General features: G+C 33.1%; 1 protein-coding gene across 2 annotated transcripts in view; it reads left to right on the plus strand.

Annotated features, from left to right (window-relative positions):
- CDK17 (cyclin dependent kinase 17) overlaps window positions 1–20661 on the plus strand; it is a 105473-nt gene that overhangs the window by 76779 nt on the left and 8033 nt on the right. For both annotated transcript variants that reach the window (XM_036251154.1, XM_036251153.1), the window contains exons 5-12: window positions 305–430; window positions 9534–9590; window positions 10845–10959; window positions 11679–11773; window positions 12224–12286; window positions 14962–15085; window positions 17762–17882; window positions 20019–20116. In XM_036251154.1, coding sequence (XP_036107047.1) covers window positions 305–430; window positions 9534–9590; window positions 10845–10959; window positions 11679–11773; window positions 12224–12286; window positions 14962–15085; window positions 17762–17882; window positions 20019–20116 — 799 coding nt within the window. The remainder of the gene's footprint in view (window positions 1–304; window positions 431–9533; window positions 9591–10844; window positions 10960–11678; window positions 11774–12223; window positions 12287–14961; window positions 15086–17761; window positions 17883–20018; window positions 20117–20661) is intronic.

A 20661-nucleotide genomic window follows, 5' to 3' on the forward strand; every position in this document is an offset into this window, starting at 1 on the left:
AGGGCCTGGGACAAACTGCAACCGAGGTACGCGCCCTTAGCAGGAACTGAACCCGGGTCTCTCAGGACCGCAGGCCGATGCTTTAACCGCTGAGCCAAACTGGCCAGGGCTGTGTTGTATACTTTTGCTTAGAGTAAATATGTTTGCATTCAATATATATATTCAACATAGATAACTTTGCAACTATAATAAAACTGTAGTTACATTTCACTAAGAAATAAATTATAGCCTATGAATTCGAAAGTCAAATCCCTTATTTTTTGTATTTGTAGTTATCTACAAAAATATTTTTCTTTTTTTAAAGGATTTAAATAAGCGGTTATCACTGCCTGCAGATATCAGAATACCTGATGGATATCTTGAAAAGTTCCAAATAAACAGTCCACCATTTGATCAACCAATGAGCCGAAGATCTCGTAGAGCTTCCTTAGTAAGTTTTTAGTCTTCTATACTTTTACACTATCAGATGTGCTTTGTTTGATTTTTCTGGGTATAAACATTTTATATTGATTCTTATATTTAGTTTTTGAATAGTTATATTTTATTATATTTCCTTCTGGATTTTATTGTTTTCCATTGTTAAGGGTTTAAAGGTGCATATTGGCATAGGATTTAAGCTGTGTTCTATTTTATTTTTGGTAAATTTTATTGATATATGTTAGAGGTACAGAATCTGTATTAGATACATAGAAAAGTGCATAAATCATAATTGTATAGCTCAATGAATTGTTGCTGAGTTAATATACCTATATAACCAGTACACAGATCAATTTTTAAAATTTTTTTCAGAAATTTAGAAACCTTCTCCTGCCACCTTTGTTTAATTTTGACCCCCACATCCTCAATTGCACACATTATCTCTGCCTTCTAATTTCTAAGATTAATTTTACCCATATGTTTTCTGCTCTTTTGATTAGTCTATTTATAATGTATCTTAATATCTGGAAAAACTTTTAAAATCCTTATTTACATGCATGTTCTTATTTATTTTAAAAATTCTTTTGCTATTCCTTTTCTGATTATTCTTAGACTTTTGAACTTTATAATTATGAGTATATAAATTTTTACACTACATTTAATACAAATAGATAAATATGTGTATTTATGCAATATGGATTCATTTTGTGGTCGCCTTCTTTGACTCAGTGTTATGCTTGTATTTTGTCTATATTGTTGCATATAGTTATAGTTACTTTGTTCTCATTGTCACATTATCGCATTGTATGAATATATTATACTTTATTCTCTTGTTGATGGGCATTTACATTTGGGTTGTTTTAGTTTTTGGCTATTACCAAACAGAGCATCTATCACCATATCTGTATTTGTGTTTTGGTTAATATATGTAAATATTCCTTTTGAGTGCATAGTTAAGAGTGGAATTATTGGGTAAGATTATGTGCATATATTTAGCTTTCCTAGATACTGTCAAAACAGTTTCCAAAGTGGTTGTACCATTTTACATTTTCATCACCAGTACATGATAGTTCTAGTTGCTCTTCTTGCCTATTTTTTATATTGTCCCTTAAAAAAATTTTTTTTAACTTTTTTGATGAGTATTTTTTTGTGGTTTTTAATACTACATTTCCCCATAAACTCAGCTGAACACTTTTTTTTTTTTTTTTAATGTTTGTATTGATTTTAGAGAGGAAGGGAGAAGGAAAGAGAGAGAAATGGATCAGCTGCCTTCTGCATGCCCCCTACTGGGGATCAAGTCCTAAACCTGAGCATGTGCCCTAACCAGGAATCAAACTGTTGACCTCCTGGCGCATGGGATGGCACTCAACTGAGTCACACAGGCTGGACATAAGTTGAACTCTTTTTTAAAAAATTCTTTATTTTAATGAAAAAAAATTTTTTTCAATTACAGTTGACATTTAATATTTTTTTTATTAGTTTCAAGTATATAGCTAGTTGAACACCTTTTTTGTTGTTGTTGTTAATCCTCACCTGAGGATATTTTCTCATTAATTTTTAGAGAGAGTGGAAGGGAGGGAGAGACAGAAAGAAACATCAATGTGAGAGAGACATATCAATTGGTTGCCTCCCACACAACCCTGACCGGGCTGGGAATCGAACCTGCCACCCTTAGGTCTGTGGGCCAATGCTCTAACTGCTTAGTAAACTGACCAGGGCTAGCTGAATACTTTTTAATGTTTATTGGGCATTTAGATATTCTCTTGCGAATTAACTGCTCAGGTCTATTGTCTCTTTTCTACTGGGTTTTCTGCTTTTTTCTTATTGATTTATGGGAATTTTTTATACATTCTGTATAAAGAACCTTTGTCAGTTATATGTATAGATATCTTCTAGCATGTAGCAATTGACCCAGCACTGTTTATCAAAAGGGCAGCTTCCACCGTTGCCATGTCACCTTTGACATAAATTTAGGTGATTGTATATGTGAGAGTTTCTTTTGGATGGCTATAGTCCTATAGAAGAGGTACACATAAAGTGCTATGTGGCAGCAAAAGAGATAGCAAGTAAAATGTCTTTGCACATCACAGGCTTACAGAGGAGATAGTGCTTCAGCTGGCTCTAGTAGGATGGGTAGGAATTTGTCAGGTTGACAATGGGTAGAAGAGTGTTCTAAGCAGAGGAAACTTCATGTATTAAAACCCAGAGGTATAGCTCCGCTAGAGTGACTCAGTTGGTTGAGTGTTGTCCTGTGCACGGAAAGGGGTTTCATTCCCGGTCAGGGCACATATCTGGGTGCAGGTTTGATCCCCAGTCAGGGAGCATACAGAAGGCAATCAATCAGTGTCCACCACACGTACACATCTTCCTCCCCTCTCTCCTAGCATATCCTGGGGTAAGGATTTAAAAAACAAAAACCCAGAGGTATAAATATAGGTATCATTATAATTGATATGAAGGATAAATGTCGATTAATATTAGAGAAGATGGCTTGAAAGGATGAGATGGATCCAGATTGTAAAAAGCCTGAGATGTCAGGCCAAGAAGTCCAGACTTCATCCCATGTAATGGAAAGACCTCAAAGGTATTTATTTAAATAGGGGCTGACATTACATTTTTGTTTCAAACAATAGCTTCAAACAAAAGGGTAAATGTTGAAATAAAAAGAGAGAAAGATAAGAGATAAGGAGATAAATTAGGAATTTATTCAGAATTAGGGATGATGTGCCAGCCAGTGGAAAGAAGAGCACAGATCCTAGGGACCATGAGAGATCAAATAAGCAGGACGTTGTACCCAGTTGGACTTGGTGTCTGAGGAAGGAGCGGTGGATAAGGATTCCTGAGTTGCTTGCAGTTGTTATATCTCCTTTTTATATATTATATCCTGAAATGTTTTTATTCACTAAAACTTCTTGATTTTAGTATAGGTTTATCATCATCATAGTTTTGCATCACTGCTTAGGGCATTTTTATTCAAATAACTGTCATTTGATTATTGGTTAAAAGTGTTCTTTGGCTATCAGTTTTTATCAAAGATAGGTACTTAGGATAAATGTTCAGATTGGGACTAAAAGTATGATTTAATCACCATGTAATTCTTAAAGCTATCATTTTAAGAGCTTTTTCAGTTTACATGAAATTAAGGAAAACAGTGCCCTCTAATGAATGTTAAATGTGACTGGAGTTTTTATTGTGATTGGGTATTCCTACCCACCTCTCTTGTTGTTTTTTTTTTAATCTGAAATGGCTTATAGATTTCAGATTAATCATGCCAGCTGGTTTTTGGTTTCTATTAATGTATCCCTTTTATTATTCATCTGACTTACTAAATCATGATTTCTTGTGAAATACATTAGAAAATTATTCTTCAATAACCTAAGTTTATATATGAAAGGGCAGGTTGGGAAAAAATGGAAAGGAGATGGGAAAAGAAAAATATTCTTCACATGTATTAGAGCTTACGTTTCTAAGGATAATATACACTTTATCTAAAATAAAAAAAATTTTCAGGATAAAATATAAAATTTTAGTTTTGTCTTTCGGAAAGTATAAACCTTTATGTTTTGTGATTTTTCAATAAGTAATGTATAATAAGTAGAATAGTAAAAATAACAATCCTTTGTTAAGGTAGGAATTAAGAAACAAGTCATAGCATTCATTTCTGGTAGAGAAAGACATACAATAGGTCTTATTGGTTCTTTTATACATTTATGATTGCCAACCTCAAATGGACCCTCAGTATTGTATGGCTTTTCCTACTGTCTTTCTCTGGTTAACTCTTCCCCTCTCGCTCTAAGCAGATAATCTCTTCTACATGATAAGGAAGAAAGCAGCCACTAACCAGAAACCTCCTTATTTCTTGAGTAACAAGTGTACAAATCTACCTACACCTATTCTCATTCTAGTCTTTCCTTATTTTAATATTGAGGAATTTGACCTTCCTGTTCCAGCTCCTCAGGATGCTTAAAAATTCAGTCTTCCTCTTAACTGAATCCTTCCCATTGTTATTTTATTTAAATAAACTTTAATTTTATAATCATTTTAGATTTATAAAAAAATGTAAAAGATACTGTAGCAGCCCTGGCCAGGTGGCTCAATTGGTTGGAGCGTCATCCCATACACCAAAAGGTTGTGGGTTTGATTCTTGGTCAGGGCAGATACTAGGCTGCGGGTTTGATCCCCAGTCATGGTTGGGGTGCACATGGGAGGAAATCAATCAATGTTTCTTTCTCTTTCTCTCTCTCTCTCTCTTCCTCCCTCCCAACCTCCCCTCCCTCTCTCCCTTTCCCTTTTTCTCCTCTTCTCTCTCCCCTTCTCCAAAATCAATTAAAAAAAACATACCCTCAGGTGAGGATTAAAAAACAAAAGATACTATAGCATTCTCATATACCATATACCCAGTTACCTATTATTAACATTTTACATTACCTTACTACATTTGTCACAAATAAGGAACCAACACTAGCACATTACTATTAACTAAACTGCACACTTTATTCACATTTCCTTGGTTCTTCACTGAAGTTCTTTTTTTGTCCCATGATCCCATGTAGGACACCTCATTACATTTAGTCATCATATCTCTTGTTAAAGATATTGGATATTAGATTGGCAAAATGCTGTTTAATATTCATTTATGTTTGCTAATAAATTTAATTTTCCAGCTCTTAACATATTTAAACATTAGACTAGTGGGAAAGCCCACATGCAGGTAGTCAAGATTCATTAGCTCATTGTTGATATTACATTGATGACATATCAAGTGTAAGTTTTGTGAGACTATTAAGTGCAACTTCAGTAGACTGAAAATCTTATTTTGAAAATTTGTCATTATATTGAAATTATAGGTTATACACATTTTAAGAATCTGCTTCCTCCTAGAAAATGAGTATTGGATTCTTCATTCATGGCTTTACTGATATAGATGGTATATAGATAGTACTTTCTGTTTCTAGGAGTAGGTGAGAAAATGTAATACAAATCCTGATGCCTTTCAGAAATAGTAAATATATTATGGGTTGTGAAAATGAGGCTCAAAGTCTGTCCACAACTTAATTTACCTTTGGCATATTATTTACAGGATTAAGATAGTGTCATGATGATGGTAACGGCAATTTTTCTAGGACAAAATGACCCAGTAAAATAGAGGTTTTCAATTTTTTTCTGCCCCCTACGTATCTAAGAACACATTTCTGTCAGTAACAGTAACTCAGTAAATCTCACAGGAGGGCAATGGGGTGTTTGAGAAAATCTCCCTTTGTCTGAGTGTTTCTAATATACACATTCACTTTTAGAATGGCAGCTGTAGAACTTTTGCACATAATTCATTTGTTTTGAAGCTCAGAACTGCAGTACCAACATGTTAACATCATTACAACTGTGATACAGTGATTATGTTGCCGTAATCAAGAAATCTCCCACAATGCTCAATATCACTTACAAGTTACACTGAATAGGATGGCTGTTATAAATTATAATTTATTTTGGATTTTTTTCTTTTAATGTGCTTATCCTGGTAAGAGCCATCTGAACAGAAAAAGCCAAGTATTCTCTTGGAATGATGAATTATGAGAAAAAAATTTCTTCATTTCTTTAGCACAATTAAGGGGGCTTTAATATTTCAAAATACAAAGCTTATTGTTTTATTCCTTTAGCTATTTCTGTTTTTATGAAACTTTTAAAATAATCTAAGATGGAACTCATAAAAACAGGAATTATATTTGTCTTCTTCACTGTATCCTCAGTACCTAAGATTGTGCTTGGTAAATGTCGAATAAGTGAGCTTTGTCCTCTTATCCTCTGAATAATGTCTGTAGGAGAGCATGTCAACAAGCCAGTCATTATATCTATTGTTAATCTTGTCATGTTCAGCAGATAAATATGCAGGCAAAATTTTCTAAAAATTCCATTTAAAGATTCAGTAATATTTGGACATAAACTATTAAATCCTATTATTAAAATGGGTAGTGAAGTAAGTAGGCCTTACTCTTTGAATTAGGTTCTGACAGACAATTGGTAAATTGATAAACTGCCTTTTCTCTGAATTCTCTGGCTGCCTGCATGCATGGAATTCAGTTATGCTGTTTATTTTATAGATCAATTATTAAAATTAAAATTTAACTTTATAATGATAGTACAGTATTTACTTTCTTTTCTAAAAGTAAATGTCAGCATATTTTAATGATCTCACTAAATTTCTTCCCTTGAAGTGTTACTCTTCACTATGTTACTTTTTGATGCACCCTTTACACTTTACTCCTTATATACTTTATGTAACAGTAATCTCTATAATATTTTTATCTTTACAATCTTGAATTTGTGATATACTTAATACACCCTTAAAAGCAGACCTCGGCATTTTTGTCATAACCACTCCTGGACCAAAGTGTATTTGATGTTTTAAAGGGCATACTACTGTTTATTCACTTAAGATAAAAGAATGAATAAGAAAATAGTATTCCAACTCCTGATAAGAAAAGTTCCTAGCTTGCAATCAGATTTTTCTATGTGCTTCTCATTGTTATAGATGATTTAAAAAAATTTTTGTTGTTGTTAATCCTCACCTGAGTATATTTTTCCATAGATTTTTAGATAGAGTAGAAAGGAGGGAGGGAGGGAGAGAAGCATCAATGTGAGAGAGACACGTTGATTGGTTCCCGCATGGCCCTGACTGGGGCCCAGGATTGAACCTGTAACCCAGGTACATACCCTTGATTAGGAATTGAACCCGAGACCCTTCCATCCAAAGGCTGGTGCTGTAACTGCTGAGCCAAACCAGCCAGGGCTAGGTGATGATTTAATTTTTTTTTCTAGGGTATTCATTGTTTTTTTTCATACTAGCTTCCATTTATTCTCTGTATAGTTCTTTTTTCCTTCATAAAATACATGAGCCCTGGCCAGTTTGGCTCAGCGGTTAAAGCGTCGGCCTGCGGTCCGGAGAGACCCGGGTTCGGTTCCCGCTAAGGGCACGTACTTCAGTTGCAGTTTTTCCCCTGCCCTGATTGGTCGTGCGGGTGGCAGCCACTCGATGTGTCCCTTCACGTCGATGTTTCTCCCTCTCTCTCTTCCTCTCTCTCCCTCCCACTCTATCTGTACAAAAAATGGAAAAATATCCTCGGGTGAGGATAAAAAAAAAAAATACATGACAAGACGTAAAATTCATATTTTTGAATTTAAGAACCTGAATTCCAGAGATAGTTATAAGAAAATAAACATGTTCTCACAGTTTGTGTGACCTTGGCAGTTGGGGAAAAAAAATAAAATTATTTAAGATCATATGTAAATAGGCTGTGAAAATTATACATAAACTAAAAGAGTCTTCAGAATCAGGCTTTAATGTACCAAATTTTGTTTGCCACATTTTTCATATTAAAGTTAAAATACTTCGTTTATATTTGGAAATTGTCTATTATAATTTTAATTCTGCATAATTGTTAATAAAAAGCAAGGACTTAATATCTCTGAATTATATACAAAATAGTACATGGATGGATGGTTTATGATGATTCCAAACTTCGTTTTTTAATTAATTTTTTTGAAACACTATATATTGGTCTTAAAAGGTACAAAAAGAAGCAGTTTTTTAGTCATTCAATGATACTACCTGTGACCAGAGTTTTTATTAGTTTACCAAACTTGAATTAAGTACTGTTGGACTTGCCGTTTTCCTCACAGCTTTTTAACTTGATATATGTCATCATTTAAAAAAAAAAGATAAAAACAGTTCTTTTGAGGGCCCTCTGCTACTTTTGGTCATTCAACTTTGAGCAGTTTATTCTATTCATAGTGTGGTAAGTGATGTTAAAAATCTACTTGTTGATTATATTCAACATCTCCAGAAAAAAATTGCAAATTTGGAACTCCAGAATTTGACTAAAACATACTATTTAATGAGCCAATGTAATTGATACACTTTTTACTGCTGAGGTTATATATAAAAGAACATTATTTCCTTTTGCTGGCTGTTTATTGAAGGATATTAATTTTAACCCTACTCTAAGGTGAGAAGCTTGTCTCTTTACATTGTCTTTTTCATTATCTACAAGGGGTACTAGAAAATAATTTTTAAAAAATTCTTATTTTCCTCTTCTGCTTGTTAACTTGCTTTCTACTTTTACTCTCTCAATACCTAAATTTCCATCTCTCTCCATTTTTTCTTTGTTCCTAAATCTTTTGTGTTATGGCTTTTTGTTTTGTTTTAGTTTTTAAATACTGAGTTTCCATTACATATTTGAGTGCATTCCATTTACCTCATTCTTTTTTTTTCTTTTATCCTCACCCAAGAGGACATTTTTCCATTTTTTGTTCAGATAGAGTGGGAGGGAGAGAGAGAGAGAGAAACATAGACGTGAAAGGGACACATTGAGTGGCTGCCACCCGCATGATCAACTGGGGCTGGGGACAAACTGCAACCGAGGTACGCACCCTTAGCGGGAACCGAACCCGGGTCTCTTCAGACCGCAGGCCGATGCTCTAACTGCTGAGCCAAACCGGCCAGGATATTTACCTCATTCTTTGACTCTATACAAAATAGGCAAACAAGTTCAAGGTTTAAAAGCAATGATTTTGAGAACTCACTTTTAAAGCCTTTTTGGGGGCCAGATTTAGACTTAAATTGCTTCTTCTGTGTCAGCTGTTTCCTGATCCACAAAGGTTGTAACTTGCAGTTATCTTTTTCATTATATTTTATTTGGAAAACCTGAAACAAATAGTATTTTGTTGCTCAAAGGTATTCCTAGGGAACACAAAGATTAGTGAAGGAAAATATATAGAAAAATTATTTATTTTGCAGTTTTTTTAGTTAAAAAGAAAATTGTTATTTTTTTATAAAATTCTTTAGTATCTAAAATCTCAAGGTCTTAAAACATTTTTTACAGCAGAATGTTAACTATATAAAAGATGGGTTGACAGTTTTAATTTTGAACTTTGATGTTTTTGAACTTTTGAATATTCTAGTAGCATCAGGTATGTTGCAAAACTTGACAGATGTTCAACAATTTAATTACCATCAATTTTTTCTTTTCCAAGACACTCTTTAGAGCAGGAGAGTTTCAGAAATTGAGGAAGAAATGAACTGAAATTTTAAGAATGCTAAATTTATGATTATTTGCTTTCAGTCAGAAATTGGGTTTGGGAAAATGGAAACCTACATCAAATTGGAGAAACTTGGAGAGGTAAGTAAATATTTCTTTTAAAAATGAAAGACTTTTTTTTCTTGTTTATTATTTAAACTTCTCTGTTAGTCTACAGTGTTTGCCAACCTGGAAAAAAATGTAAGCGTTACTCTCTGCAAGTCCATATCTTGTTCTGAAAAGACAACAAAATGTTAGAAAGAAAAAAACCTTAAGTTCTTGAAATTACCCTATCGATTTGAGGGAAAAAAATGATTATTTTTTATAGCCTTGTAATTGTTATTAAAGCACAAAATATTGAGCTTCCTTGGTAACAAAATAAGTATCTATTTGTTAGTTAGCTTCCTGACAATCTGTTATCTATACTGTCATGGGAAATTACATGAGTTCAAACCTGTGAAAAATCAAAATACTATCTTTATTTTCTTTATTGATTTTAAAGAGAACAGAAGGGGGGGGGGGAGAGGGAGAAAGAGAGGGAGAGAGAGAGAGATTGATTGGTCACCTCCTGCATGTTCTCCAGTGGAGATTTGGCCCACAACCTGGGCATGTGCTCTGACCAGAAATCAAACCAGTGACCTCTTGGTGCATGGGTAGATGCTCAACCACTGAGCCACCCCGGCCGGGCCAAAATACTATCTTGAAGATAAAGATACATGTCACAGAAGGAAATTCTTGGCTGCTAAGACCTTGATTTTCTTGAACTTGCTACTACTACTACTAATTTTGAAATGAATTCCCTCCTAGTGATTATGGGTAAAGAAAATAATGAGAATTAACTGACAGGGAATCCTTAAGAGAGTTTGAGGTCTATTTTGGCAATGATAAAAGAAATCTCCTGTCAAATATATTTGTTTTTTAAAGGAGACTTAATGTTTAAAAATTCTGAAAACTGTAAAATTTGTATAATTTGTTAGTTACAATTTGAATTTTCAGTTAATATGTTCAGCTAGTGTCCTCAGTCTTCACATACTACTGCAGGTAAAGTACCTTTGATTCTAAAGCTACCGAACTGATTGTTAATCTGATACAAAGTATAAAAAGTAAACTAGATATTCTTCATGTATTTTCATACTTTTAAGGCATTTTATAGGGTTTTAAGTAGGGGAGTTGTGCATATGGAACTGGATGTCCTTTTAGATGAAGGAAAACCAAGACTAATCATTGTGGAGTTTTTCTTGCAAAGCAGAATTATGCTTAGAACTTAGAAATTTGGTTATGGCTCTTTATTGTATAGGTGGTATAGTTACACTCATATAATACTTTTGCTGTGTCTTTCAAAAATATTTTTTATAGGGTACATATGCTACAGTATATAAAGGAAGAAGTAAATTGACAGAGAATTTGGTGGCATTAAAAGAGATCCGTTTGGAACATGAAGAAGGTGCACCCTGTACAGCTATCAGAGAAGGTAAAATTTGATTTCTTGTGAGTGAATTGTATTATAAAATTTATATAGTACATTTTAAAACCAAAGCTACATAGTAAGTTCATTTTTTGTAAGTAGAAAGTGCTCAGATGACTGGAAGATATGGTTAGGACTTCAAAAAGCTACTATCCAAAGGCAAAATATTCAACAGAAAGGAATTAATAAATTATATTATTGTATAGCTTCTAATGAAATACTATGAAGTCATTAAAAATCATTGTCATAGACAAATGTTTGACATTGGAAAATGTTATATAATGGCACATTGGGAAAAGCTAGCTATAAATTAATATATGCAGAATGTTAAATATATTTCTATCATGATACCACTTTAAAAAAAAAAGACTATCCAGAAAATGGTTTTTGAGGCACTAATGAGCAATATGGAGGAATGTGCCTTGTACTTTATATGTAATTAATCCTAGAAGTCTCAGTAAGTTAACATTAAAACAGAGAAGATAATATAAAGAGTATTATTATAATATTGGGAACAGTTTTAAATATTAAAAATATCAAACCCAGAGTCATAAAAGGAAAAAATTTGACTTTATTAAAATTTCTACTGCAAATCCCCTTGGTGAATTACTATTTTAAATTTAAGAGAATTTTAAATGTAATCAATTTATGTTAAACTTACTTCAGGTTTTTATAAAGACTGGCTACCACAGACCAAATATTTGACTTTCTTTTCTGTTTTGCAGTTTCACTATTAAAGGATCTAAAACATGCAAATATAGTTACCTTACATGACATTGTTCACACAGATAAATCTTTGACTCTGGTCTTTGAGTATCTGGTAAGCATTTAATAAAAATTCAGTATTTCCTTTTTTTTTTTTGTTAATTCTCACTGGAGGATATTTTTCCATTGATTTTTAGAGAGAGCAGAAGGGAGGGAGGAAGGGGGGGAGAGAGAGGTTAGTTGCCTCCTAACTGGGCAGGGGATCGAACCTGTAACCCATGTATGTGCCCTTGACCCTTCAGTGCAAGGGTCGACACTAACCACTGAGCAAATTGGCCAGGACTACTTTTGCTTTAATAAAACATAGCAAATTTGATTTTCTAACAGGCCCAGAGACATTATTGCTTAGTTATTGGTATTTAATTAAATTATGTGGTGCATTCAATATCTTTCCTCAGAAAACAACTTATTTTTAAAACTTTATAGTATTTATTAATAGTATTTAAATAATTCAGCCATGCCTTCTGAAAACTCTGTATCATAGTAAAGTGTTTAATTTTTTCAGGATAAAGACCTGAAACAGTACATGGATGATTGTGGAAACATCATGAGTATGCACAATGTAAAGGTATGTTTTAATGTGTGATTTTAAATTTTGTTTAAAGCAGGGATAAAGCATAAGCATAGACAAAGTACATTACTTAATGAAATATACTATCTTGATAACTATTTTGCTTCAGAGTTTTCTATTTGGCATTTTAAATAGGTTATTGTCCTCTAAACAAATATACTCAGAACTTTTGTTAACTACACTATACTATTTTTTAAGATCAGACCTTTTGGTAGAACCTGCTTTAAAATCTTAAAAACTAAAAACCACTTTTGATGTTTCTTTTCACATTATAACACTGATTCTCTTAGATATAGAGTACATTTACAGTTGTAATCTGCTTTAAAAAAACAAAAACCGAAAAGCCTATTACATAAAGATCAAAACTTTTAAAATAAATGCACATGATTAGTGCATTCTGCGAAAGGCCTTCATTAAATGGCAAACTCCCCTAACATATTTAAAATGGTACTTAATTGTGAAAAAACAATTTTCAAGTTTCTAATCTAGTGAGTAAGGCCAGGGAATGTGCACAAGTATGAATACTAGGCTGGAAATACCACTCTATATTGTCAGGAGGAGAAGTGAGATAATTGTGATGTTTTCTTACCTGTATTATCTAAAGATGCAAGTAATGCCAGAAAAGTTTGGCATAATAATCACTGCCAGATGAAACCCAAAAGTAAGGTAAAAATAAAAACATTTGATACCATTGTGTTCGTACAGTGGGTTTCTTTGACCAGAGCAGTATACTCCAAATTTAGCAAAGATATATTTATTCAGACTTAGTCAACAATTTGTGAGAAACTATTCTGGAAATAGGCTGTCCTGGCTGTGTGTTTGAGATAATTCCAATTCTTTAGATACTAACTTTAAACTTTTTTTTTTGATAGATATAAAGGAGAATCAGTTTATTTTACTAAAAGACAGCTCAACATATTGGATACCACATTGCTGAGAATTTTAGAATAGGGTTTTAAGTGTATTTCCTTGTACATTCTCTGAGAATTGTTTTCACTATATTTTACATTTTGTTTTGCAAGTTGTTGTGAATGTCATTTGTATATATTTCTCTTTGTGGTTGTTATTTGTTTCTTCCTGCTTTCATATTAGTAATAATTTGGAAAGAAAATAAGTCCTTAGTTATAATTTGACAAAGATTTGAGAAGTTTATATCTTTTAAGGCAGGTCTACATGTCTAGCTTAAAGTATTTTGTTTATTTGTTTAAATAGCAAATTTAACTCTGTGCTTTATTTTTCCAAACATAGAAAGTAACAGGAATATATGGAAATAATAATGTTAGAGTATTCAAAAAAAAAATAACATAAGTAATATAGAAACTCTGCTGCTTAGAATTTTTTTAGGCCTGTTGTTCACCTGCTGCTGTGGCTTATTCTCAAAGTCTTAATATAGTGATTTTCAACCAGTATGCCCAAGAATTTTTAAAACATGCAATACCCAACTATTTAGTCAGGGACACTGACCTCTTTTCCTTTGGATTATCAAATTTAAAAAATTACAACAGCCAACACAACAATACCATTCAGTGAATGAATCAAAATTATACCTTTTTGAGGTTTGTTTTTTTTTGTCAGGTCAGCAAAAAAATATAATGTATTTTTTTGGTGTCCACAGAATTTTAGTAAATTATGTGTGCATGAGATGAAAAAGGTTGAAAATTGCTGTTCTGATGCTTTATTTTTCACCAGCAAGTAAACCAAGAATACATTCTTCTATCCTCTGTACTTCAGGCTCTTTTTTGTTAACCTCAAAGAACAGAAAATCTTCTGTGTTTCACATCCCTTTTTGTACCAAAAGTTTACCATTAGCTTTATAAGAATTGTTTCTTTCAAAGAGTCATTCAGAGCTCTATAGTGCCAATTCCTTTCTCTAAATCATAGCAGATTCTGAAGGTTGAGTAGGAGGTGCTGAAAGTAAAATACCCAGGAGGCAGGTGATAGAAGCTGATTTAGGTTATTTCTAGAGCACATAATTTACCAGAGCTATGTGCAGCACTGTTCTGTTTGACATCTTAGAATTTTCATGAAACCGCCAATTCTGATACTTTATTTTAAAGACACTGTCCCAGATCAGGTTTTCTTTTTTTTTTTTAACAGAATGGACAGTGGGCATATAGGTTGGTTGGTTGTTTTGCCAGAATTTCATAATCAAACTGTAAGCTTTGGTAGGCCTATAAGTTTATGAGGATACATTTTTTTTTTTTTTTAATTGATTTGAGAGAGAAGAAGGAAGGGATGGGGAGAGAGAGAGATCTGTTGGTTGGTGGGTTGGTTGGTGGGTTGGTTGGTGGGTTGATGTGCCCTGACCGGGAATCGAACCCACCACCTTTTGGTGTACAGCACGATGCACCAACCAGCTGAGCCACACCAGCCAGGGCAAGGATATGTTTATTTTAGTTTTTTGTAACAAGTGAAATATTACTAAGACAAAGTTTCATTTTACTTTATTTGCAGTATTTATTTTCATAGATATTACCAGATTAAAAAAAAATAGATGCTTCAAATAGTAAACAACTATATAAGGAAAAGGCTTTGTACTAAGGATATGGTTCCTTTTTATTTTATTTTTTATTATTCTAGGCCATTTGTTTTTCTCTTTACCATAACGTATACTTACACTAACGTGTGTCTCATTATCTGTAAGACTAATTTCTATTTATTTATTTCTGTAGCTGTTTTTATACCAAATTCTACGTGGTTTGGCATATTGCCACAGAAGAAAAGTGTTGCATCGAGACTTGAAACCACAGAACCTCCTTATTAATGAAAAAGGAGAACTAAAGCTGGCAGATTTTGGTATGGAATCTATGAGATATTTATAAATAGTTCTAGATAGTTAAGTTTATAAGAACAACCGTTGAGACTCTGTAATCGCTTTTATATGGGTGTGGAAATTTTCTGTATAGCAGAATAATATTTGACAAAAAAATTTTTGTGGGTAAGTTATGTGGGTAAATGCTAAAAGGCACTGTTCTCAGGTGTGATCCATAGATCCCTAAGACTCTTGGGGATCTAATGTTATAAAAAATTATACTAAATGTTACTTGTTTTTTTCACTGTGTTAATATTTGCACTGATGATCCAAAAGCAATAAGGGATAAAGCTACTGGTGCCTTAGTATAAATCAAGGTAGTGACACCAAATTGTACTTAGTAGTCATTGTATCCTTTTAGTAACAGATTAAAAACTTACTGTTATTAAGTGATGAATTATTCTAGAAATTTCTATACTTTTACTCATTTAGCACTTTACATTTGTTTGAAGGGTAGGTTGCCATTTGTATTTCCTTCCTTAAAAAAGAAATGTGTGGGTCACATGTTTAAATAAGAAAGTACAAATTATTTGCATATGCTTACATACATCATACAATCTCCTGCGTCTATTTTCCTCATAATTGTTATTCCCCCACCCCTAATCACCTTTTTTTTTTTGCCAAGCTACATTTACTGTTCCTTATTCCATAATCCCAAAATGAATGGCAATGATAAAGAAACCCAGCTTGGCTATTAGAAATTAAAAAAAAAAAAAAAGAATGGTCAGGGCCATCAAAAATTTACCTTTGGGGATTGGGGAGGAATACTGTCAGTGCTTGAAATTTTGCTTCTAACCTCTACAAAGCAAGCCAAGCAAATCTTATCTTCCACAGGCCAACCAGAAATTCTGATTGTTCCTTGAGATAGTACAATCAATTTTGACTCTTGCTTTTAGTTATAGTTTACTGGTTGCATAGTGGTACATATTAGTTATTTTTTTATTGGTTGCAAGTAAGGGAGGGTCAGGTAACTTTGAATATTTTACTGTAACTTGTTCTTGATCCCTGTGAAAATTCTCTCCTTTTCCTGTAATCGATGAAATTCAGGTTTAGGAAGTACTACTATAGACATTTTCATTTATAATAGAAAATGGCTTATATAATAATATCATATCACATTTAATTAACTTGGCTTGGAAGAGATTATTAATTATATGCCAATACTGACATACTAATTGTGAACCAGGACCCTGTTTGAATAAGCACCCTAGTTCAGAATTCTCTGAAGAATAGGAAGGTAAGGTACAGAGGAAACTGTAACTGGCAATTGCTTATGCCATAGGTTATAGGATAAATAAGTAAATTTGTGGCCCTGTCCTTTGCCCCCATATAACCCACTATTAATATCAGGAAGAGAGATCAGAAAGCAGTTCTCATCTTGTTAATTACAAAAATTGGTAGGAAAATAATTTGTTGAACTTCTTTTTCGTAGTTAAGATGGTAATTAAATAAAATAGTGTCAACATTGTTCCCGTTACACCCTTTAGCCATCATACTAAATAAAAATAGTACCTATTTTAAATTCTGGTTTCATTTGAGTGACTTTATTCAGTTAAATAAAGTATTGAATTATCTTTTTATGACATTTAAAAAATTTAATATTTTAATCAGATATGTAAGTTAAACCTAACAGAAATCACAGCCCAAAAATTATTCCTTGTGGTTTGAAATAAACTTTATGTTAGAATAAATTTATATTTCTTCAGACATCTTTTAAAGTTGCTTCTTCAGAATTTCAAGGCTTAGAGGTAGTAAAAACAACTCTCTCATGCCTTTGGCCCAAGAGATAAAGTTGTGAACTCTCACCTTATTTCTGGGTGATCAGTGAATTCCATATTAAATTGGCAAAGGAATGGCACGTGTTTTATATCATTTACAACAACTAGTAATATCCAAAGGCAGTGAGGTTTGTCTTATTTTAAAGTTATCCATATAACTTAAAATTTAAAGAGTGCAGAATAGCAATGTAATTTATTCTAAGGAAACTTCCTCTAAATAGACTTTTGCAAGGAAATTGTCAATAAAATTCAACAGGATGGTGTCAAATGGGTACTAGACTTATCAAGAGTGATCATTTTGTAAGTTATATAGAAGTCACTATGTTGTACACCTGAAACTAATGTTGTATGTTGGCTGTAATTGAAAACATTTTTAAATTATTGGGAAAAAAAGTGGGTTTCAGAGATAGAAAAGAAAAAAATGGGTTCTGGGACCAATAGCTTTTCTCTTTTGTGTAGCCAGTGAAAGTTGGAATCAAGTTAAAAGGTGATAAAAGCTATAGTGGTGAGAAGTAAAATTGTTCATTTCAATGTCATTGGCCTGTTTTGCATTAACTTAAGTTCAGCTAGGGAATCGTCATGATTCATGGATAGCAGGAAAATGGCTTAAGTTTAAATTCACCCAGACACTGTACCAGGTGCATTCATACGCATAAAAGTAAGCATAAGCCTGATTGTAGAATTACTATTATTTAGTTTAATTACATAAGGATTTGCTGACCTAAGACCATGGGCACTTAAAACAGTTCATAAAACCAATTTTGTTAAGCTTCAAAAAGATACAGAATAGCCATCTCAGGCATCCTTATCATTGGAGTCATGGTGAGGGTATGGGCTGGGAAGTTCGTTATAGCTATTTAATGTTTTCTTTTTCCCATGAAGGACTAGCCAGAGCCAAGTCAGTTCCCACAAAGACCTACTCAAATGAAGTTGTCACACTGTGGTACCGGCCACCTGATGTGCTTCTCGGTTCCTCAGAGTACTCAACACAGATTGACATGTGGTAAATATATGTGGATGTTATTGCCATGTATAATTTTGAAAGACTGTATCCATTAACACAGGATATACTAATAGATATTTGATTTTTAAGGAGATACTATTTTAAAGAGCCAAAGGCAGTGAGGTTCGTCTTATTTTAAAGATACTATTTTAAAGATATTTTTAGATTTCTGGCACATAAGATCTCCTAGGTTTAAATACCAGTTCTACCACTTATAACTATATAATAACCTCATTCAAATTATAGACCTGTGCCTTAGTTTCCTCATTTAAGGAAATGGGAATAGTAACAATAATGACTTTAAATGGCTGTTCTCTGCATAATATTGACTAAATGAGCTAATATATATAAAGCACTTAGAAGAGTGTCTGGTACTTAGTGATTTAAAACAAAATTACTTTTTTTATTATCATTTAATAGTCACCAAAATCTACTTGCTTTAAGTTGATCTAAAAATAATAAAACAGTGTAGCCATCGTCCCCACACACCTCTTTGACCATGGCACTCCTTCACTCCTTCCCCGTTCATTACTGTAGAATAAGTTACAGTTCTTCAGCCTGTTACTTAGTAATGATCTTCATTAATGTCTCTAAGCTACCTTTTTCAACTTACTTGAGATGATTCTTCTACACAGATGTTCCTTTTTTAGCCAAATGGGCTACTCATTATATCTCAAAAATAACCTGGGCTTTCCTGCCTTTGCTCCTGTGCTCATACCAGTCCATTCATCTGGAATGCTTACTCTTTTTTTTTTTTTTTCTAAAGGGCCTGTACCGAGGAACTTTAAAGCACAATTTTTCATAAATCCTTCTTGAATACAACCTAGTCTCCGGTGGCAATTTCTTCCTCTGAACTGCATTTACATTTAATTACCTGTAGCCTTCATGTAGTGATAAATCATATAACTCTGTTGTCTTGGGTTGAACAATTATATGTAATTTTGTATAACATTTTTTCCTTTTTTAAACTTATTTTCTAAATTGTGGTAAAATATACATAAAATTTATTATTTTAACCAGGTTTAAATGTACAGTTCTTTGTGATTAAGTACATTCACGTTGTTGTACAACGATTACCACTATCCATTTATAGAAATTTTTCATCTTAACAAAATTGAAACTCTGTACCCATTAAATAACTGCCTATATCCTCCTCCCTTCAGCCTCTGGCAACCATCATTCCACTTTCTGTCTATATGAATTTGACTTTTATAAGTACCCCATATCAGTGGAATCATATAGTCCTCTTGTGACTGACCAATTTCACTTGGCATAAATGTTTTCAAAATTCACCCATGTTGTAGATATTTGACATTTTATGTGTCAGAATTTCCTTCACTGTTAAGACTGAAAAATCATTGCTTATGTGTGCTACATTTTATTTATTCATCTGTTAATGGACACTTGTGTTTCCACCTTTTGGCTATTATGAATATGTTGGTATGGACATGGTTATACAAATATCTCTTTGAGGCATGTTTTCAGTTCTTTTGGGTATGTACTTAGGAGTGGAATTGCTGGATTGTATGGTAATTAATTCTATTTTAAATTTTTCTGAGGAACTACCATATTGTTTTCCATCATGACTCCATCATTTTCTTTCTACATAACATTTTAATATGTAAAATTAAATTCAAAGTTATGTATTATTCTAGATTTTTATTTCTTTAATGGGAAGACTGTAGTCACACAAATTCTAGAAGAGAGTATCCATTCATTGAGCCTCCATCCATTTCTCTTTCTTCTCTTAAACACACACACTCAAACTTGCTGCACCCTGCCACCTACCTATTCTGTCTCTGCTTTCTGCATAAAAACATCTTGAATCATTTGCTTCTCCCTGTGCCTACTACCCACTACCTAACGCACAGTAAGCATTAAGTCACTGTTAGCTATTGTTACTGTTATTCTTCAAGGATTATGCAGAGGAGAACTGGGCATTTGATGTGGGGAAAATGAATATAGCAATATGGAAATTGAGACAAATAGGGTAAAATGTTAGTATCTCTGTAGGAGGTTTTCTAAAAGCAGGCTAGTACAGAATTCTCCAGAGAGACGATCTTAAAGAATAGATTCTTGTGTGTCATAATATGTAAGTAGATTACTCAAATAATTTTTTATGATGTATTTTAAAAGGGGCGTTGGTTGCATTTTCTTTGAAATGGCTTCTGGAAGACCTCTATTTCCAGGATCAACAGTGGAAGATGAACTGCACTTAATTTTCCGACTGCTAGGTAACAAGAAATCTTTTTCCCAGTAATTTCTTAACTACAATTGACTACCTAGACTTTTTTTAAAAGACTGTATTTAAAAATTTGATACTGAGACTAACATAAAGAATTGTTATATGAGTTATAATTAATGTAATTATGATAAAGATAGATCCTTCTAGGTAACTTTATTTATTGAATTCTACCGTTGTAGAACAGAGAAGAGAAATATTATTGAAAATTGACCTTTAGCATATTATTAGGAAATATTTATAACTCAGGTGTCAATTAGGCATCATCATTTTTATGACATCATTGCACAGTCCAAAAAAAGTCCATATGTTTATGATTTCTATCATTTCTGTTTCAGTTAAAAGTCAGATCATCTACTTAATGTAAATTATTCTTTAAAAGACTTTCTTGCCCTGGCCGGTTTGGCTCAGCGGTTAGAGCGTCGGCCTGCGGTCCGGAGAGACCCAGGTTCAGTTCCCGCTAAGGGCACGTACCTTGGTTGCAGTTTGTCCCCGGCCCTGTTTGGGTCGTGTGGGTGGCAACCACTCGATGTGTCG

The sequence above is a fragment of the Molossus molossus genome, unplaced genomic scaffold (genome assembly GCF_014108415.1).
Source record: "Molossus molossus isolate mMolMol1 unplaced genomic scaffold, mMolMol1.p scaffold_m16_p_10, whole genome shotgun sequence".
NCBI classification, from domain to species: Eukaryota; Metazoa; Chordata; class Mammalia; order Chiroptera; family Molossidae; genus Molossus; species Molossus molossus.